Source organism: Odocoileus virginianus, unplaced genomic scaffold (assembly GCF_023699985.2).
Source record: "Odocoileus virginianus isolate 20LAN1187 ecotype Illinois unplaced genomic scaffold, Ovbor_1.2 Unplaced_Scaffold_2, whole genome shotgun sequence".
NCBI lineage: Eukaryota > Metazoa > Chordata > Mammalia > Artiodactyla > Cervidae > Odocoileus > Odocoileus virginianus.
The window spans coordinates 602,476-625,655 of record NW_027224264.1 but is presented as its reverse complement, the minus strand read 5'-3'; the positions used below and the strand labels follow the sequence as shown (position 1 = coordinate 625,655).

The 23,180-nt window shown below is 38.6% G+C and overlaps 1 protein-coding gene across 1 annotated transcript; it reads right to left on the bottom strand.

Annotated features, from left to right (window-relative positions):
- Positions 1-799: 799 nt before the first annotated feature.
- On the bottom strand, positions 800-21,744 carry SH2D1A (SH2 domain containing 1A). Its single transcript, XM_020901032.2, has 4 exons — positions 21,477-21,744; positions 7,366-7,429; positions 2,501-2,645; positions 800-1,180 (listed from the first exon to the last, which is right to left on the bottom strand). The coding sequence occupies exons 1-4, from the start codon at positions 21,611-21,613 to the stop codon at positions 1,140-1,142; spliced, it is 387 nt and encodes a 128-aa protein (XP_020756691.1). The 5' UTR covers positions 21,614-21,744; the 3' UTR covers positions 800-1,139.
- Between the last annotated feature and the right edge of the window lie 1,436 nt (positions 21,745-23,180).

Sequence of the window (23,180 nt, the reverse complement as noted above, 5' to 3'; positions counted from 1 at the left end):
TTGTCCAACTAGGCAAGGGGCTACCTGACCATGGAGGCCAGGTCTTCTCACTTCTCTACGCTGGTACCTATTGTGTTTGCTGAATGAATGAATTCTCTGAGCAACTTGACATATAATCGAATTGCAAGAGTCATGAAAATATAAATATGAAAAGAAAATACCAGTATCCAACACTGTGTAAAATCTTGGCTCTCACTTAGGTTGCAATCACTTGGAACTGTTCAAAATTAATGTAACCTGTAAGCTTCTAATGGTCTTGTCTGGTCACCTCATAGGAGACGGCTTGTAACCCAGCTGCTCACAAGCCACGGCCAGTGAGCCGCAGCTGCTAAAGCTCCCTTTCAAAATGAGGTTTTACATGGAGTGGCAACTACTGTGGTAGAGGTAAATGAAAAAAAGTAAAGCCCACTTCATCGGATTTGTAATATAATTTCAAATCCTATAGCATCAAATATAATAAACATTTAGAGTATATTTTAAATTACAAGATTTTTAAACTCCAGACTGGTCTGTGGATTTTACTGTCCAACATCAGAACACTAGGTAAGACTAGGCAAGAAGGTTGCTTTCAGAATTAAAGAGAAATTCTTCACTGTTTATCTGGAACTTCCTTTCAACACACAGGGCACAGCTTCAAAAATCCCCAAAGAGCCTACAACATCATAGCTAGTGGAGAGCATAATACCTAATGTAGAACCACACGTGACAAAGATGAAGGACACGAACCAGCTTCCTGCCATATAATCAAGCAAGACATTTTCAAATCAGTAGCTATCAAATAATATTTCACTAAAAATGGTGCTTTTGAAAAAAACTGAGGATTATTTTTATTTATATTTGGCAAGAAATGACATTAATCTTTTATAAAGTATCATTATTTTTTAAATCGTTTCCCATTTGTAAATATAATAACTGAAAATAATCTGTGGAATTATTTTTCCCCAATCCTCATTTCAAAGCTCCTCATTATCCGAAAAGTCCATTTCAGCTTTAACATCATGCTAGATGCTTCCATTACAGGGCTATGATGGTTTTAGAAATACATTTGTAGCTCACTGAACTGTATTATCTATTATATATAAGACTTAGCATATATTTAAATTATTGAAAATAAAGTACAAGGTGTGTTTTCCTTTTCTTCATGGTGCTTTCAGGAAGACATCAGGATCGTCTCTTCTTCCTGAAGAAAAACAATAACAAAAATCAGGGAAAGATAAATTTACAAGCTATTAAAATTACAAGTTAACTCAAACTTATAAAATTTCCCACTGCATAAAGTTCACAAAGATACATTCCCATGATCTAGTTCAAGCAACTAGTATTTAAAACTGTTACAGAGAATAGAATACTGAGCCAATTTGTAAATTGGAGTTCTATTTACATTTCTTTTCAAAAAGCTAACTACTCAATTTAATTCACCATTTGAGTCTAATTGTCAGTTTATGCCTGAGCTTGGGTCCTGTCAAAAACCGAAATAACAACTCATTTAATTTTATCATAAATATTTATTGTTTCAATCAACATGTATCCTCTTACTTCAGACAAGTGATTAACCCCTTTCAATAGATGTCAGCTATCACAAATCTGACAGCTGAGGGCACTGGCTAGTGTTCGGTCATTAGCTTGACATATCCACTAAAACGGCTTTGCTCAAGAGATTTAACAACTTGCACTAAAGGAATAATAAAGTCAACTACCTTCCTTTCCTTTGCTACAATAAAATGTTATTAATTCAAGCATCACAAATCCAGAAATCAGGCTCACATGGACCAACCTAACATTAGCCTTTCCACCCCTGAAGGGAGAACACTATCTGCTAAGTAAAGGTAAAGAACAAGCCCAGATGTACTCAGAATTGTCCTATATTTCAAATGATTTGTGTCTGAATTCGTGAAGTGAAATGGTACTTATGGAGCCACAAAACAGGCTTGGGAAAACAAGATGGGAAAAGAGAGATGAAAATGTTGTGGCTCATAGCATTTTTTACATTTCTGCAGAGTTTTATTAAAAGTTCATAGTATAGCATGTGGAAATCCAATAGCATAGGAACAGCCTCCCCTCAGTTGGGCTGTCGGCTCCATCTACTTTCTCGTTGCATTTTTCTTTGTTGTTCAGTTGCTCAGTCTCATCCGACTCTGTGACCCCATGGACTGCAGCATGCCAGGCTTTCCTGTCCTTCACTATCTCTCGGAGTTTGCTCAACTCATGTCCTTTGATGCCATCCAGCCATCTCATCCTCTCTTGCCCTCTTCTCTTGCTGCCCTCGATCTTTTCCAGCATCAGGGGCTTTTCCAATGAGTCAACTCTTCGCAACAGGTGCACAAAGTACCGGAGCGTCAGCATCAGTCCTTCCAATGAATATTCAGGGTTGATTTCCTTTAGGGTTGACTGGTTTGATCTCCTTGCTTGTATTTTTCTTACAGAACTATATGTTTATAACTAGGGTCTACTCATAGCCCTGAGCTTCCAAAGCCTATCAAAGAAGGACAGTAAACCATACCTGTAGCACCTTGTGTACTTCTAGCTGAGGGCTTCTTCTCAACTGGATACTGCAAAGGTATTACAATACCTTGATCTGGCTTCTGAAATGCTGAAATGAGATTTTTTACTTTCCGGAAAAATCTTTTATGTACCCCAGGTGCTGTCTGGAAAATAAAAGGTCAAGCAGATTATCCATCTACCTCATAATTGTACAAAAAGGGCCTACAAAATGTATAAGGGATGCCGAGAGAGGTAACATTTGTGTAACTTATTCAAATATTTGAAAACAGAAGGAAGCAGAAAAAACAACATTCTAGAAGAGCTCACGTTGGTTGGCTGAATTGCCCTGCAAGAGGAGCTAATGAGCTGTCATTTCAGTTCTCCCGAGGGTGGTATCTGTTTGTACAAACCCCTGCTCATCACCCTGCCCTTCCCACCTGCCACCCTTCATACATCCCAAACCTCTAAGGGTATACAAGCCATTACCCACAATGAATTCACCAATGGAGGGGAGGAAATTAAACAGGGAAAAAAAACACAGATTCTGCAGGTCACTAATAAAAAGCCTAAAGAACCAAGAAAAATTTTAAAAGCAAACAAAACAAACACCCGTTTTCCCTGTCATCATTCCACAATGTAAAATGCTACACAGGAAATTTAAAATTGCATTTTAAATGCAGGGCTAGTTAGTCCTCATACTCTGACTCCACAATCTGTCCTGCCTCATCCTTCACATTCAATTTTTTCCTGCTTTAGAAACCTCCCTATCTCCCCCAAATTGTTCCCTCCATCAACACTTCACTTGACAAGGTTTTCTCTATGACATGAAAATGAAAGACTCTCTGAGGTCACCTTTATTTATTTATCTGGTTGGTTTTGAAGGGATCATTATTTGCAGGTGACTATTAAAATGTACTCCTTTCCTGACATCAATTCTCTTGTAAAGACACTACTTGAAATCAACAACAATTTCCTGCAAAAGCTTATGAGTCAAGCTTTAGGCATCAGCTCAAAACTGTCATTTTGCATAAAATAAAATAGTATTGCTATAAGCGATTGAACAATGACGAGATTTTTTTTTTTTTTTTTTTAGAAAGCTGTTTTTCAGCTCTTCCATCTGGAAAATTTTTGAGGTGGGAGCTGTTCATTTGTTAGCGTTTAATGAGAAAACAGGAAGGCTGGCAGACAGACTTCTGTCAACTAGACTAAATGCTGAAGGTACACTATCCACTGTAACTCTTGGTCATTTCCTACATCAGGGTAAATAGTTTTTCATTGAAAACACTGAAAAGTTCTTTTTATTAGTAGTTTTGTTTTTATTTATTTTTTATTAACAGTTTTAAGTAAGTGTCCACTCAGAGGCCCACATAGCTACTCAGTAGATGTAGAATACTCTCTCCCTCAGCTCTACCGTTATGGTCAAAACACCTTTCCAGAATTCTCTTGAAACTTCATCCAAAAGAACATGGCCATTCTTACAGGAGTCCAAAATTCCCTGGATTCTTACAGAAGTCCTAGAGTTCCTTGGCTCCAGGATAGAATCTCCAAATGACAAAGGCAGGCAGTAGGCACAAGATAAACTTCTTGTATCTTCCTTAGAGTACTTTTTCATTTTCAAAGCCCTTTCCCATCTCTTGCCCCCACTATTTGACAGACTGGCTGTTCTTGAATGATTTGGTTACTCCCATTTGACAGATAAGAAAATGACAATACAAAGAGATAATTCAGCTTGCCCAAGTCACACAGATCACCAGAGGCAGAACTGGCCCTAGATCCCAGGACCCAGTGCTTTTCCTCTCAGATTAGGACTAGACCAAACAGGTTCTAGTGAGGTTAGAGTCACAGACCAGAAGAGAAACTATACACTCCCCCGGTATGGAAAGATTTCAAACCACACATTTTTTTCACCTGTTCTTGTGGCTTGTAAAACCATTTATCAACAGAAGCATCTTTTGTATGGGGATTTATATGTAGTTAACCTTGATTATCCACGCTAACAGAGAGGAATAATAGCACGGGATGTAAAAAAGCAATTGAAATTTGGCATGCAATGTTGCACCGGCAGGTAAGTGACCGAATTTATAATGCTTTGCTTAGGTCAATAAGTGAAATTATTTAACATCTACTGATCCACTGATGATCAAACATCCAAAAAAGCCCAAAAGCACTGAAGTCAGCAGAGGGGTGTTAGTACATTTCTTATAATGTACCACAGACAATGTACATATTAATAAACGATGGGTGACTGTCTGTAGAATTCTCTGAATTAACAATTTGGCTAAATTTTACCCTGAGTCACATGAGATAAATTAATATACGGGGCAACGATAAAACCTAAAATTCTATCTAAAATGAGAAATTCACATCATATTTGTCTTTCATAATTGAGTGGATCCAGAGTTCAATTTTACTCCACTCTTTGAAACAAATCGCAGACATACCTCGATTTCTAGCGTAATCCTTGCACAGAAGATGAAGTGCTACTGTTAAGATTTTTCCTGCAGGGTAGCAAACTAAAGCATTGTTCCAAAAAGCAATATAAATATCTGTTATTTACCCAATTTTGAAAATACATTTACCATAAGAATCATACCACTGACATCTCCCATCCTGTCACTGAACTCAGCTATTGTTCAAATTTGCACATTTCCCATACTGTCATCTCTTAGTTATCCATGGAAACATGTTTTGGATCACAGCTGGTCTTCAATATGCTCTAGAGAAATTTCTTCCAGTCAGGTGATATGAGCTCTGAGAATACACACTAGTTTAATATTCACCTTAAGAAAAATGTAACTAAGAAGGCAAATTTAGTAGATAGGGGAAAATGCAATGCATTTCAAAAATAAATCTAGAGTGTTTTTTTTTTTTAACTGTTTTCCCTTTGGAGAAAACATGCCAATCTTCTGCTCTCTTGGTGCAGATAATTACAATATTATTAGATTAACGGGTCAGACCAGACAACAGAATGAGAGAGCATTTGTGTTCAATAAGCCTTTTCTTTCCTAACGTGATCAAAAACATGTAACACTCCATGTGTGATGTTATACTTGAAATGGAAGAAAATGAATTACAAAAGGTTAGCTAAACCCTACTAATTTAAGATCCTTTTCATACAGAATATTCTTCAGAAGCAGAAGGCTACTTCTCTAGGGAGAAGGGCTATTTCTGGTCAAATTATATACACATATATATGTATGTATCAAATGCTACAATTCCTCATAATAAATGAAATTTCATTTCCTATTCAACCATCTCTGCAGTGATGCAGAGAATTTTTTAAAATAAACAGGTATAAACAGTTCTGATTAGAGATAGTACTGCTTTTCCTCTAATTAGTATCGTGGCATTAATTATCCTGATATAAAGCAACAACGTGTTTGAAAACTTGCCCTAATTTATCTCAGTAGTCCAAAACATTTGTAGTGTGCAATTTGTGCTTTCTAGTTTACTGATGCATCTTTAAAGGTAAGAGCTATTTTAATTTTTTTAAGTCTAGTCTTTAGAGTTTCTTAAATGCATAGAATGTGTTGTTAATAGGGGTTGATATTAGCATTTACGTTTTCAAACAGCTCACGATGAAGTGCTTTCGTTATAAAGACAGACTGTTTTTATATAAGAGTCAGAAATCATTTGAAGTCAGAAGTTTCCACTGCAGAGACCTCTATTTTGACAGCAGGGTAATATATTACCCTGGTAGGTAGAAAGAGATCCACTCTATAGGCATTTCTTGCAATGGCATAGTGACTTTCAAATTTTTCAAAGCCATCAGAATCCATTTTTCTAATGAAATCTTTCTCAGAGCCCCACTTGCTAAGCAAAATAAAGAGCTGCTCAGATTAAAGACAAATTGGGGACCCAAAGCATACCCGCACATTCTCCTCTCCTCCTATAACCCCCTGGGCAACTCCAAGGCACCCAGATGGAAGGACCTTAGGATTTTGCAGAGCATAGCTCGAAAGCTACTATATCCCCTCTCTCTCCTTCCCACCTATCCTTGTCCTTCCGTATGGCTCAGCGGGGAGTCCTGTCCCCAAAGTAGAGCAGCCTTATTACCCTAATACTTGGAAAATCCTCTATTCTTCAAACTCTCATGATAGATAAATGTGTAACACTTAACTGTATATAATCACGCCGTTCAGCAACTTGGGTGTGTTCCCATGGTTGAGGGCTTTGCTAGTTAGGCCTGTGGCTAAGAGCTGTCCTTACACGCATTATCCATTTATTTATTTTATTTTATTTTATTTTTTTTTTTTTTTACGCATTATCCATTTAATCTTCAAAATGAATACTATGAGTAAGTGACTCTTTTTAGCCTTATTTTACAGATGAAGAAACTCGTTCAAAGAAAAGTTAAGTAACCTACCCAAGGTCAGAGACCTCTCAGAAACGGGGTGAGGGTGGACAAGACGTGCACCCAGATCAACCTGACAGCAAACACCAGGCTCTCACATTGCTGTTGAATTCATTTGGTATCACCTCAAGGGTCTTATAAGCTCTTAGAAAACAAGAGTCATGTTGTTTGATCCCCCACAGAACCACTTGTGTTAGTATTATTTAGTAAATAATTATAGATTTGATTCTTTTATATATTTTTGATAGACTTTCTAAAATTTCACTTAGGTACTAAAACTTTTAACACAGTCCTTTAGCTTTCTTATCTTTCCTCCAAAGTCAGACACTCCATACAATGGTGGCTGAACAGAACTGGGACCAAAAATTTTTTTTAATGATCGATGAACAATTTTGGATTAGAGCATTAGTGATTTGAATTGGAGGAATATTTGGGGAATGTAGGATTTGATGGCTCTTTTATGAAAGCAATGTAAAACTCAAATGGCTCCCCAATACCCCCAGAAGCAAAAATAAATAAAAGAGCTATACCTCGGCACTCCAAGAACCTGTTTCTGTCTGGGACACTCGGTATGTATAAATGTAACCTTGATACCTGTGAAAGAATAAACTTTCATTACTGAAAAATTCCAAAAGAACAATGGGTGTTCTAAATTTGAGCTTTAACTATTACATATAAATATACATATACTGGGGCACAGCTATATGGCACCAAGTCATTCATAGAAATAAAAGCCTGGGGAATCTAGCTTGCTCACACATTATATCTAGCTAGTCACAGTTTCCAGTAAGCCTTCTTTATCTTTACGTTTTTTTTAAAATGAGGGCACTCACACTCTTAAGGACTTATCAAGTTGAGAGACTGCTGGGACAGAAAGAAACTAGAGACCTATTGTAATTGGTAAAAATGAAAAATTATTAAGCCATCCTAGGCGTCACAGTTGGTAAAGAATCCACCTGCCAATGCAGGAGACACAAGAGATGTGGGTTCAATCCCTGGGTCAGGAAGATCCCTTGGAGTAGGAAATGGCAACCCACTCCAATATTCTTGCCTGGAAAATTCCATGAACAGAGGAGCCTGGTGGGCTGCAGTCCATGGGGTCACAAAGAGTCGGACATGATGGAGCACGCACATGACGACAAATTACTACATAGATTCAACAAAGTCTAGTTATATTGCTTTTTAAGTACATATTGAGCCTTAAGGTGAAAACATTCACTGGGCTAAGGTACTATGAAGCCTACCTAAATTAATAGTAATGATATTAATTATAAATACAATAAATGTGCTATATCCCTATGATGTTACTATTATTATGTAACTTTATAATATAGTACTAATAATAATTTGAATTAAAAAGGAGTCCTGCCAAAGTACTTGAAATCAGCTTGTCCTTTTAGATGGGGTAAATATTGTCCCCAATTATTCAATATGTATGCATATTGCATATCTGTATAGTTGATTTCTACTACATGCCAAGAGTTTTACATTGCTGTATTAGTTTGCTCAGACAGATACAGCAAAATACCATAGTCTGTGTGGCTTAAACAAAAGAAATTTATCTTTGCACAGTCCTGGAGGCTGGAAATCCAAGATCAAGGTGCCAGCTACATAAGTTTTATTCTGAGGCCTCTTATCTTGCCTTGTAGGCAGCCACATTCTTGCTGTGTGCTCACATGACCTTTTCCTTTTTTGTGTGTGTGTGTATGTGTGTGTGTGTAGAAAAAGATCTCTCTTCTTAAAAGGCCACCAATCCCATTGGGTTGGAGCTTCACCCTTACAACTTCATTTAACCTTAATTACATCCTAAAGGCCTATCTTCAAACATAGCCACTTTGGGGGTTAAGCTTCAACATATGAATTTGAGGGGAGGGGGACATAATTCAGTTCATAGTATCCCAACACTGGCACCCCCAAATTCACACCTTCTCTCATGTAAAATACATTCATTCCATCCCAACAGCCTCAAAAGTCTTCAATACATTGCAGCATAAACTCTACAGTCTAAATAAAGCCCAAAGTCTAATCTAAATATCATCTAGTGGGGTTTGACGGCACCTGAGTCAAAATTCCTCTCCAGCTGTGAACCTGTGAAACCAGACAAGTCACATGCTTAAAAAATACAGCAAGGCAAGGATAGGACAGATATTCTCATTCCAAAAAGGAGATATCAGGAGAAAAGGGGTAACAGGTCCCCGAAATGTGCAACATTTCATAAGGCACATTCCATTAGATCTTAATGCTTGAGGACAATCCTTTTTGAATTGACGCTCTACCCTCCAGCCCACCGGGTGGCGCTGTCACCCCCGCGGCTCTGCAGCAGCTGCCCTGCCCTCCTGGCTCTGCTGGGCACTGATCCTGCCTTGGAAATTTAGGTGAAAGTGACCTTGCCCTCCTAGGCTTATCACTCTGGTGCTGTGTTGGGAGTGGCAGCCCTGATGATCTCTGAAACGCTTTCAAGATCATCATTCCATTTTCTTGAAAGATAATGCATTTTTGCAGCCAAATTGCTCTGCTACCCTATCATGTTCCCTTTGGTCCAAACTGACAGTGTCGCTGATGCTTTGGTCCAAACTCTATTCCCGGCTTCTGCTGAGATGACTAGTTAACATCGTGGGAAATCTACTTAAGAAGCAATTGTCCAGCCACTCCCTTGGTGTTCTCTCCAGACCAAGCTTCCTCATTTTTTGCCATCTGAGTGGGCTGAGAATTTTCCAAATCTTTCAATTCTGGTTTCTTTTTGCTTAACAACTCCTTCTTTGCTTCATCTTTCTCCTTTTGCATTTTATCATAAGTAGTCATGAGGAACCAAGGTATTCTTTCAACACCTTGCTTAGAGATCTCCACAGCTAAATATCCAATTTTCAGGCTCTACCTTCCACAAAATATTAGAACACAGTTCAGCCAAGATCTTTGCCATTTATAGTCAGGATGGCTTTTCCTTTAGCTTCTAACAACACATTTCTCATTTTCACCTGAGACCTCATCAGAATAACCTTTAACATCCATCATTCTACCAACACTGTGTTCACAGTAATGTAGGTTTTTTCTAGCATGCATCTCCAAACTACTGTAGTCTCTATCCATGATTCAGCTCCAAAGCCACTTCCACATTTTTAGGTGTTTGTTACAACACCACTAGACTTCTCAGTACCAAAATCTGTACTAGTCATAACAAAATGCCATAGACTGGGTGGCTTAAACCAAAGAAATTTACTTTCTCATAGGTTTGGAGGCTGGAAGTACAAGATCAAGGTGCCAGCAACATAGGTTTCATTCCAAGCCCTTTTTTCTGGCCTGGTAGACAACCACCTTCTTGCTGTGCGCTCACACGACCTTTTCTTTGTGTGCATTCATTGAGAGAGGGTGCTGTTTCCCTTCTTATAAGGCCAAGACGCATTGAATTAGAGCCGCACCCTCACGATCTCGTTTAACCTAAATTGCCTCCTAAAGGCCCTATCTCCAAGTACATCCACACTGGGAGTTAAAAGTTCAACATAGGGGTTTGACAAGGACACAATTCAGCCCACAGCACATACATTATCTCTTTTGGGCCCCACAGTAATCCTATGAGCTTTATATTGTGAAACTGATTTTATAGATGAGGAAACTGAAACTTTGAAAAGTTAAGTAACCAAAGCCACACTACAAATCAAGCACTTTAAATCAGACCTCTTTGGGGCTTTAAATCAGACCTTTTTGACTCTAGAGCCCTGGCTTTTGATTCCCACCCTGTAACGGATATAGCTTATTTACTATATTTTAGCATATATAGTGTATGCGTGCATGCTTAGTCACTCAGTCGTGTCTGACTCTTTGCGACCCATGAACTGTAGCCTGCCAGGCCCCTCGGTCCATGGGATCCTCCAGACAAGAATACTGCAGTGGGTGCCATTCCCTTCTCCAGGGGATCTTCCAAACCCAGGGATCAAACCCGGGTCTCCTGCATTGCAGGCGAATTCTTTATCATCTAAGCTATCAGGGAAGCCCCAGTATATATGGTACTGCTATTTAATTTGCCTCACAAACCTTTGCTTCCTAGAAAAGTACAATAAACTTTATGCTGAATCATTTCAAATTATGAATCTGAATATTCACAGTTTTATTTCAGACATTTTCTGATTGCTATTCTTTGGCACAAGTTTGGGTCAAAATATATCTTTGATTAGAATACATGTTAAACTCTGGTAAAAATAAATGTGTTTAAATCTAAAAGAACCTAAAGAATCTAAAGTATCTCAAACAGGGTCAACCTGGAGTAATTGACCTCACTTATCATTAATCGCTTATAGAACTAAAAGTCTTTAAATATGTGGATTAAATTACTGTGTTTTTAATCAATATCCAAGAGTACTATTACCTAACGGATAAAAAAAATTAGGTCTAAAACACTTTAGTCAGGTTCATTCAATTTGTGAAATCCAAAAAAGGGTCAATTTAATTTACTGCTGTGATTACAGGAAATGTTTCATTTTTGTTATAAAGATTTGCCAGAATATTTACATCATATATAAAATAGCTTGATATATGCATATAATATACTATTTAGCACATATAATATGCTAAATAAAAATAAAAGATTACATTGTAAAGCCTTTTGATTGTTTAATCAATTGAAATGTACCTCAAAATCCACTGATTTCAGTAAGTACTCTACAGGGAACAAGGCAAGCACTTCGATTTCCATTTTTCACTATGAGAACTCCAAACATAAAGCTTTAAGTGGTTTTCTTAAAGTTACACAGCAGGGAATTCCCTGGCAGTCCAGTGACTAGGACTTACTGCTTTCACTGCAGGGGTCTGGATTCAATCCCTGGTGGGGGAACTAAGACCCCTCATGCCACCAAAAAAGAAAAAAAAAAAGGAAAATGGAGGTAGGAGCAGGGAAATAGCATAGGCCTTTATTTAGTTCCATTTTCGCTATGGAAAGCGATTAATGGCAATAATTCAGTATCATTAGAGGTGTTCTGGAAATTAATTATTTAAAATCTCAGCAAGGGGGCAAGCAAAATCATAGGCAACTGGTTTTCTACTTTCTCAAACAATGGTTTTCTAAAAGATACAATGAATCTATCTCTCTACTATCATTCAGCCTGATTTAGTCAAAATAAATGAGTCTGTTTTGAAAATTGTTTCCTAACGAATCTGATCTTATCGCACTTTCAGTTAAGAAGCAGGAACCTGAGTACCACTTCAAAAGTCCTTACCTCTTCAGTCTTGAACAACCTGATGTTAGTGGCACATAAAACTCCTTGTGATCAACCCATCCAACTTTAACAGTCTCCTACGCCCCAGCTCCTTCGATTTCTGAGTGAGCAAAATTGTCTCCCCCCTCAAACAAGCCAGCATTTCATCTCTTCCACTTCCAAGTTGCTGGAGTAATTGACCAAAGATCTCCCATAGCCAACTCTCATGGGTATACTCTCATATACCACTGATGGAAGAGATTTAAAACAGTACGATTCAAATTATATTCCCAGGGTAATAGCAGAACATCAGTTGGGACCTTGCTAGAAATGTAGAATCTCGGGCCCACTCTGGAACTGCTGAGTCAGTATCTGAAATTTTAACAAGATTTCCAGATGATTTGTAGGCACATTAAAGTTACAGAAGGATTGATTAAAAATGCATGGAAAATGCTGACACCTCATTGGCTTCTTTCACTCACCGTGGGCGCATCTGTGCCGCCACCCCCATAGTCACTCAGTCTATGTTTTCAGAATGAAATTTTATTTAAATATAAGCTGAAGCTTTTTCAAGGGCTTCAGTCTTCATAGAACAGTGTTTCTGAACTTCTTACTCTTTCTTCCCCAACAAAATGTCACAGTTTTGTTTTCTGTAGCTTATATTAAGAAATAGTAATCTTATAATGTAAAAGTAAACTAAAATATGGATTATCTCTTTTCCAAACTATACATGCTCTCTCCCCATCCACTGAAAAATCACTGTTTTAGGGAATAAATTGCCAAGTTATAACAAGAGCTATAGAACTGCGTATTTTTGACCTAATGACCTTCCTTATCTTCATTTGCTCTAAGGAATGAAATGGAAAAAGCAATTTGACCAAGATTTTCATAGGAGTTCTATTTTAAAGTGAAAAAACAGAATTAACCTAAATGTAACTCATTTTTAATGTAATGTAACTCAAAATTAAGAAATGGCAGCAGAAAGAATGGTTCAAAACTACACAAAAGTTCAAAGATATTAGAAAGCTATATTTTTCAAAAAATTTTAAGCACATGGACCACATCAATATAAAATGATGGTATGTGAAAAAAGCGGACACAAGGAGAGAAAGGTGCCACTCTGACTACTGTTCAAAACTATCTCTGTATGTATATAAATACAAATTTAAATTAACATAAATACATCTTTGCATATTAATTTTCCTTTTTTTCTTTTTTGGCCATGCCATGGCATTCCCTGACCAGGGATCAAACCTGTATTCCCTGCAATGGGAGTCTTACCAGTGGACAACCAGAGAGGTCTCTTAATTTTCCTTATAATGTTATAAAACTGACTAATAACATTTTTTTAAATAAACAGAAGTGAAATTACAATTTGAAGCTTTAAAAATCTAATGTAAGCAAATCACAAATTAGGAAAATATTGTTCATTTTAAAAAACTGAAACTCCAATACTTTGGCCACCTGATGCAAAGAACTAACTCATTGGAAAAGACCCTGATGCTGGGAAAGATTGAAGGCAGGAGGAGAAGGGGACAACAGAGAATGAGATGGTTGGATGGCATCACTGACTCAATGGACATGAGTTTGAGCAGGCTCCGGGAGTTGGTGATGGGCAGGGAAGCCTGGTGTGCTTGGGGGCACAGGGGTGCAATGGGGTCGCAATGAGTTGGACACAACTGAGTGACTGAACTGAACTGACTGACATCCCTTTAGGATTAATTTTCCTCTGACTCCCTATTAATATAGACAAACCAAGAATGTAGTAGTGTAATCTTTGGGGAGGTGGCAAGCTGTGATACATGTGGGATCTTAGTTCCCCAACCAGGGATCAAACCTGTGCCCCCTGCATTGGGAGCAGAGTCTTAACCACTGGACAGCCAGGGAAGTCCCAAATATACTGTAATTTTAACTTCCTTCCTGCATCAAACTGTTAGTCACACTTGTTGATAAGCCTGGAATTTTAAATTTATCATGAGAAACAAATCTAGAAAATTAATAATTGGTAGAAAGCAATTTTATTGTTGTTGCCATTAACTAATTTTCTTAAAAAAACAAATATTTTGCATTTCAATGACTACAAAGCATGTGTTGATTCTAATATTAAAACGTGCCTTTATCTTTTCAAAAGCTGTCCCCAATTTTTTCTTTTCATTTATTTTTATTAGTTGGCGGCTATTGCTTTACAATATTGTAGTGGTTTCTGCCATACATTGACATGAATCAGCCATGGATTTACATGTGTTCCCCATCCTGATCCCCCCTCCCGCCTCCCTCTCCATCCCATCCCTCTGGGTCTTCCCAGTGCACCAGCCCTGAGCACTTGTCTCATGCATCCAGCCTGGGCTGGTGATCTGTTTCACCCTTGATAGTATACATGTTTCGATGCTGTTCTCTCAGAACATCCCACCCTCGCCTTCTCCCACAGAGTCCAAAAGTCTGTTCTGTACATCTGTGTCTCTTTTTCTGTTTTGCATATAGGGTTATCGTTACCATCTTTTTAAATTCCATATATATGCATTAGTATACTGTATTGGTCTTTATCTTTCTGGCTTACTTCACTCTGTATAATGGGCTCCAGTTTCATCCATCTCATTAGAACTGATTCAAATAGCTGATTCAAAAAGCTGTCCCCAGTTCCTTAAAAAAGTGTCCTGGTTAGAAACAGACAAGAAGAAAGCAACCCGACTTATTTCTTATTCTCTCAAAAGGTCAGCAATGGGGACAGATCTTGCTTTAAAATTGACAAAACCACATCAATTCCTTCTTTATACCACTTCAAGGGCTACACAAAAGAAAAAGTTGAGCTACACCTGACTTCATGACACCACAAGTAAAACAAGCTAGTGCCCAGGCTGTCTATGTCTGTACACACAAATTTATGTGCAAAATCCAAGGCACAATTCTAATGTGACTGATTTTTTAACAACTATTTCAGAGCTTTTATATCCAGAGGAATGGTATCCTATACAAAGCCATCATTACTGAGAGTGTTCTCCGATTCAAGAGGTTTTCCAGTTTCCTATACCTCAATCTTCTTTCTTTCAGAGTGAATTTGAGTTTTCAGAACCATCGCAAGTCATTCAGCTTCAAGTTTGATGGTAAAACTCTGTAAAACCAACTTCAATGAGTCATGACAATGAATATAATCTCTTCTTCCCTTGAAGTGCCACAGAATGCTTTATTTACGTACTCATACAAAGTTCTAACTTTGTCTCACAATTATTTATAGATTTTTTTATTTGTATTAACGAAAACCTACTACATATTAACTTTGTAAATGTTAACTCATGCAAGAATTCTCACAACTCTATGAGGTGACTAGTATTAGTATCACCATTCCCCTTTCCACAGATAGGAAACCTGAGCCATGGATAATTTAAGTAACTTGCTCAAGGTAAAATAGCCGGGTAAGGGTCACAGTTGGGATGCACACCCAGAGGGTTTGGCTGTAAGACATGAACTCTTAACCATTTTTCTATGCTGTCTCTCTCTTACATCAGAGGGACTGAACAAACTGATCTTTAGGTGAATCCTAAAGCCAGGACTTGCCTGGCGGTCCAGTGGTTAAGACTTCACCTTCCAGTGCAGGGGGTGAGGGTTCAATCCCTGGTTGGGGAGCTAAGATCCCACATGCCTCATGGCCAAAAAAACAAAACATAAAACAGAAGCAATATTGTAACAAATTCAATAAAGACTTTTAAAATGGTCCACATCAAAAAAAAAAAACTTTATAAAAGCATATTTCTCAAAAAGGGAAGGAGTCTGCTTGGCCTTATGATTGGAAAAAAGAGCAAAGGAAGGGGCTAAAGCATAGAGACCAGATGGGGAGAGCCCCAAAGAGTCAACCTAGGCTTCCCTTTTGCTTTAAGCTAATGACATCTTTAGACTAATCTTACACTTTAATTTTTACATTGTCAACCAGAGTCAGCACTTGATTTATTGGCTTGTGAATTGTCCTTTTGGTGACCTGTGTATTGCAAATTTAATCCTAGACTGGACTTCAGGCTTGCTCTGCCGTTAATGGATTGTACTCAGATAATCCAAAATAATTCTAGCGGCCTAAATTATCATGAAGATAAATGCGGCACCAACACACATAGCCAATTGTATTCAAAAGCTAACTCGTTAAGTTTTATAATTTCTCATTCTTCTGTTCCCCTTAAATACAACTGATAAGCTGGAGTTTTCTTTTGTCCCTGTTACTTCCCCCATTTCTCCAGTTCAGTTGTTTGATAGGCACTTTATTCCCAGTCATCATTTAAATCTTAAAAGACAAAAAGATAACTATCCTTTTATCTAAAGACACATATGTCAAATGACTTCATTATGTGTCCCTGAGGCTAAATAATATAAAAGCATTTCTTCTTCCCAATTTTTCATCAGATAAAAGTAGCAAATTCAGATATGTACAGAAAGTACAGAAATAAACTATTTATTCAAACTAATTATTTTAAATATTTTAATTGGTTTTTCTCTTATCACCATCAAACTATCCCAGTGGGCATTTAGGACTTTCCCAATGGTTGTCTACATTGAAAGTGAAAAAGAAAGAAATGTGAGGGCTCACATGTACCTTCGTGAAAAGAAACTTGATATACCTTGAAAACCTAAAAGAATAAAATTAAGTTGAATTTAAACTATTTGCATGGATACGAACATTTAGTATACTGGATAAATACAAAAAACACATAAAGTCAGCAGATTTTCTGTTGCAAAAGAAAATATGGTGGGAAAATTTTCCATTTATGATAGAAATAAAAAAATAGACACATGCATGCATACTCACAGTAACTAGAAATAAACCTAACAAAAATATGCAAGACCAATGGGAAGAAAACTATAAAACTCTGTTGATGAATGTAAATGAAAAAATTAATAAATGGAGAGACAGATCAGGTTTTTGGATGGAAAAACTAAATTCTTTAAAGACGACAATCCCTCTTTAACTTATGAATGAGTTTAACATAACCTCAGTGGGATTTTTTTTTAATTTAATAAAATTATTGTAGATTGCATCTTGAAGAACCAACAGGTAAGAGGAGCAAATAATTTTTTAATATATTCAAATATTATCATACTACAGAGCTAGTATTACAAGAATAAACCAATTGATCCAAATAGATAACTGCAAAACAGTAACTATTATATGTAAGAATTTAACATATGATAAACTAGGTTAATAAATCAATCAGGAATGGAAGTTCTATTTATAAATCATTAGCTATTTTGAAACAAAATCAATTAGATCCTTTCTCCACATGAAAATAAAACTCCAAATGGAATTAAAGAGTTAAACATAAACTAACCAAATCATAAATTTAAAGCAAAAATTGAAGTGAAGTTATAGGACATCTCTGCAAGTCAAAGAACTTCCTACGTTGGGAAGCAAAGGGAGAAATCAAACACAAGGAAAATGAATGATGGGCTTTATTAAAAATGTTAATTTTTTGTGTGTCAAAGAAAAGTGATGGCGAACACTAAACTGAGAAAAGATACATCAGATCAAGGATTAGTATATAAAAACTCATATTGTATTCAGAAAAATAGTAAGATCCAAATAGTTAACTGGGCAAAGTACACACCAAAGAGTCAATTCATGAGCAAGGAAATACAACAGTTTACCAACCATATAGATACTTGATCACTAGTTAAAGAAATACGAAATAAAGAATAAGACATCAAAATTCAAGAATTTTTTTAACAAGAATACTCATTTCTAGGGAGCATGCAGTGAGACAGACACTTTCATGCAGTACTGGTAAGCATATATATATAAATTGGAATAACCACTTGGGAAAAAATATTTGGTGATCATGTATACATCAAGAATCTTAAACTATTCATGTTTTCTGATCTAAAAATAACACATCTTGAAATTTGTTATAAGGAAGTAAGCATAAATACGAGGAAACTTTTAGGGATTCAAATATGAATCATGACAAACTTCATGATAGCAAAAAAAAGAATGGAATGATTCATATGTCTAAAAATAGATGACTGGTTAAGGAAAATATAGTTGGATTGGTTGGACTATCATGAAACTATTAAAAATAATGTTTTAAAATCACTTGTAAGAACATTATATACAAACGTGCCTTTTTCAAGTTAAGTGGAAAATGCAGCAGAATACAGTAGTAGAAGAGCACATGTGTTTACAAAGCAATTTGTTTTATTAAAATATAGAAGAAAAACCACTTAATTTTCAACAATAAATGTCTTTAAGTTATAAAACTATAGATGATTTTCTCTCATTCCTATTATCTACATCTTAAATTTTTTCTATAATATGAATAGGTGTTTAGGAATTATTTTTAATAGACTTATTATGCCAAAATCTGGATTTATTTATTGAAAACAATTGGAAGAAAAACTTCTTGCTTTAAATGAAGGTGAGCAATCCTATCAATGGAAGATCTCTTTAATACTTTTTGACATTCAGTTTTCCAAAACGACCAGAGGAAAAGGCCACGATCAGGGATTCAGAACTGGGGAGAGGAGCAAATCTAGTGAAAAAGTATAGTATAAAGTACAGCTCAGCTTCCCTGATGGCTGCGACAGTAAAGAATCTGCCTGCAGTGCAGGAGACCCGGGTTCGATCCCCTGGGTCAGGAAGATCCCCTGGAGAAGGGAATGGCTACCCACTCCAGTATTCTTGCCTGGAAAATTCCATGGACAGAGGAACCTGGCAAGCTACAGAGGGGGCCACAAAGAGTCGGACACAACTGAGCAACTAAGCCACCTTACCACAGCTCGAAAGGCACATGCGATGTGTTATTTCTGCAATAAAAATACAGAAACTAAAGCTCAACCAAACCTTCTTGGACAATGAAAATAAACAAAAGACAGAATGAGAAACTATTTTGAGTGAAAACTACAGTCAATGCATGTTTGTTAGCTATACTTTGTTGTTCATTTATATATGACACCATTGACATTGTTATTTCTACTGTATATCATAACTATATGTGTTTTGGTTTAAAATGAGTACATGGTTTATTTCAAAATAAAATTTGACTTTGTTACTACAGTGTAGTACTAAAAAAGAGGAAATGAAATGTTTATGCTTATCAGAAGGGATCCTTGGCTCAAAAAAAAAGCTGAGAAACTGTCATAAAAGGCGATGTATCATTGTGTCTTCCCTCTGCAGCAGTCTGGCCATCACCCTCTAGGACTTGGAGGCCCAGTGTGCCCACTGAAAGATATGTTAGGGGGGCTCCCAATTTGCTGATTATTTTCTGCTACTTCATAAAAAGGTTTGCACAGAGAATTTAGTCATAAAAACTGCATTTAGGCAAGATTCACTTCGGGCAAAAAACTTAATCTGAGAATTTCCCATCTGCCTAAATTAATTCCTTACATGGTCCTGGCCTATATGAGTAATAGGCTAAGATTATCCTTCTCTTTTGCATCTTTTGCCAACTATAATCTTCTGCAGAAGATAGAGCACACATCACTATTCTTGTTTTACAAATACAGAAACCAAGACCTACAGAAGTTGAGTGACGTCCCAGAGGCCACAGCCTGGCCTCCTGATATCAGCCCAAAAGCCTACTGCAATAAAGAATTTGCCCTGACAGTTCAATCATTAATTCAAAAATATTTATTGAGCACCTATTGCATGCCTCATGATACCTGTTGCACGCCAGGCTGTGTTCCTGGTGTGGGAGATGGTGTCTCTGTCCCCAGAGAGATTACATTCTAGCAGGAGAGCCCAGCAAGACCTTTCAGGCAGCTGAAAGGTCCCAGAAGAAAAATAAAGTGACATTATAACTGGGACAGGGAGAAGGTACTTATTTTAGAGGCTAGTCAAGGAAGAGGGAAAAGGGACAGTTAAGTGTGAAGATCCTAAGCAAGGAGGAGCTTGGCAAGCTCGAGAAACAACAAAGAGGCCAGTGCATCTGAAGTCTTAGGAACATCCTGCCACGCACTGTCCCCAGCTCTTCCTTCCCTTCCCAGGCTTTTTGTACCTTAATTTTTACCTCTAGGTTGAGGGTCCCATTACCTCCTTTGGTGAGCTTTGCTAAAGAAGCTCCTTTCACCAGTCCTCTCACTCCTCCACCTTATATTGATAAGAAAAGAGCCTAGGAATACGAGCTGGCTTTCATTGACCTACCCCAGTTTTCACTTTGGAAAAACAATAATGTAAGGAAAACCTAAAATATGAGCCCAAGAGATTCATTAGCTTGCACATATTTCCCTTGAAGCTTTTATAACAAGCGTATTTAGCATGGTCTGAGAGTTGCCACAAATATGCCTTGCCCATTTAAAAAATCACAATAAACAATGAAAATCCTCTAACACCAGGCTCAACACAATCTCTCATCAATGCCCCAGAAGGAACTTCAAAATCTTGCCATGTATCATCAGACACCAAAATTAAAAGCATCTTCCCTCATTTTGTTTCTGTCTAGAAGTTACTGTATAGGGCTGCTGTTTTCATGAGTGTTTTTACCCTGCTAACAGTGACTGAGCTAGAGACTTCCTTAGAAATGCCCCGTGAGTACTTAAAGATATTGACTGAAATATATATATAATGTATATAATAAAAAGCACTGAAAGGGAGTGAAAAAATAATAATAACAACAACAGCTTACTTTTACTGAACACTTAGTATGCATTAGGTCCAGTGCTAAATTTTCTACGTGCATTACAGCATTTAATGTTCAGTCCTATGAGGTAGGTAGTAATATTCTATACATTTTTTGGACAAGAAAGCTGAAGGACTGCGAGGTTAACTTGCCAAAGATTAGCACATCAGACTAGCACAAGATTAGGTCTCAGCTCTGCCTGATCCTGGAGCCCTGGAGCAAAGACGAAGGTGCATCTGATTCAAAATGGGGCTTTAGACCAAGAGATGCTTAGGTAAAGGGCAAAGCTGAATCATACCAGGGTGTTTTCCCTTCATGCCCTTTACAACTATTGTGTCTCCTAGCGTTTATCACGGAAAGGCCCTATTTCTGAAACCCAACCCCACCCCCCTCCAACTCCTGTAAAGAAAGCTAATTAAGCAAATCCAGAGAGGCGGTTTTATTCAGAAACGTCCCTCTCTCCCGCATCCTGACCTAACTGGTACTGCTGTCTTAAAGGATTCCGTTTCTTAGCCTTCTTGCTCTCCTTGAATTTGAAATCTTCCTGTGGGAAGATACCTGCAAAGCCATCGCCAGAGGGCTGGAGAGAGAGGCCTCTGCTCTGAGGAGCTGGCGGCCCTAAATCTGGCCATTGCCTCATCCCAGGCCTCCACTTTGCTGGCCTCTACCAGAGGTCCGACCTGAAGCCAGGAGCCTGGGTCCTTTTGGCAGCAAAGGTAAATTCTAGGCTCCGTTCCCTCCACTGCCGCCCCCAAAGGCGCTGGAGAGGACCCTCTGAAGAGCAGGAAGCCCAGGCGAGACACCCCCCGCGCGGGACGCGAGGCACGCGGCGGGCAGCGGGGCCCAGGCCCGCCATGTACTCACAGCACACACAGACAGTACACGCCCGGGACGCTCTCGCTGTCCCTCAGCAGGTAGCTGCCGTCCAGGCCGGTGGCGAGCAGGAGCTTCTCCCCCGTCTCCCGGCTGATCTTGCCGTGATACACAGCCACCGCGTCCATGGCCGGGGGACCGGAGCAGAGACAGGCCGCTGTTGCTGCTGCTGCCACAACCAGACACGACTCAGCCACCTGCCTCCCTGTTCAGCCAGATGTTCAGAAAAGAGAAAGGAGCGCCCCAACAACAGGATGTTGTCTACCTGCCTCACAGCCTCCTTCTCCCACTTCAGTGAAAACCAGCTCAGCAGTTTAGCAGCTCGGCTACTGCCCCAGGGTTCGATTCCCCCCTCCCCTCTCTGCTCCGCCCCCCGCCACGCAGGGTTGGGGTGGATGGATGGACAGAGAGGGGAGGATTCCCTGTCCTTCCAAGGACATTGGAAGAAGGTCCTTGCAGGATGCGGCCTGTGCTCCCAATGCACACAGACACGAATGCCTGGTAAATCTTTCTGTCCTTGCAGTCTTCCCAGGAAGGCCACCCTGACTTAGCCCAAAGAGTCCCCAAAGGGGTTAATGAGACAGGCAAGCTGTGTTGATCTTCATGTGGGGCAGAAACATACTGACAGAGAATGAAAGGCCCAAAAGCTCTGAGACCAAAACACAAAAGTCAGTACTGTCAGTGGGTGATCCCCACAGGGCACAGGTAGGAGGCTCCTAGGAAATCAGCGGAAGTGAACAGTGGACTTGGGACCCGCTGCCTCCCCTCCCCAAGCCCCCCCCCCCCCCCCCCCCCCCGCCTCTCCCCGACTCCTCCTCGCATCTCCAGCAATCTTGATCCTGAACAAATCAAGCATCTCCAGGCTTCTTGTCCAAGATCCCAAAGTGCTGGTTGAGGTACAATAATCAGTCTGGGTCCAAAGATGTTCCAGATGTATCTATTTGATAGGCCTCATGAGAGAATAAATCATTTCATTGGTGCTTTGCCTTTATGTGGATTTGTCTGTGCCTTTTGACCTGCAGGGCCTACCTTTTAGCATTTGGGACATCAAACTTGTTTTAAGTCACATTGTGAGTGTTGATAATTGTGTTGTATCTTTTATCGTCTGTAGTTAATAGAGAATATGGTTTTTCTTCAATTGATGCTAAGCTATCAAATTTTTTAGAACCTTTCAACCTTTATTTCCTTCTCTCTTGTATTTCAAGATGTGCTGTTAAGTAATATTTCCCCCAGACTTCCTCATTTTTCACTAGAACAAGAACTTGTTTAATGTTTGAAGCTGAACACTCTTCTACATTTTTTCTTTTGAGTGTGTAAAATACTTTTTCTTTTTAGATTGTTTTTGATGTAGACCATTTTTAGTCTTTATTGAGTTTTTTATAATATTGCTTCTGTTTTATGCTTTGGTTTTTTGGCTGCAAGGCATGTGGGATCTTAGCTCCCCATGCATGTATGCTAAGTTGCTTCAGTTGTGTCCAATTCTTTGCAACCCCATGGACTGTAGCCCACCAGGCTCCTCTGTCCATGGGATTCTCCAGGCAAGAACACTGGAGGGGGTTGCCATGCCCTCCTCCAGGGGATCTTCATCAAACCCACACCCCCTACATCGGAAGGTGAACTCTTAAAACACTGGACCACCAGGGAAGTCCCTATAAAATACTTTTTAAAACTGAAATTTAAGTAGCTGAAATTATG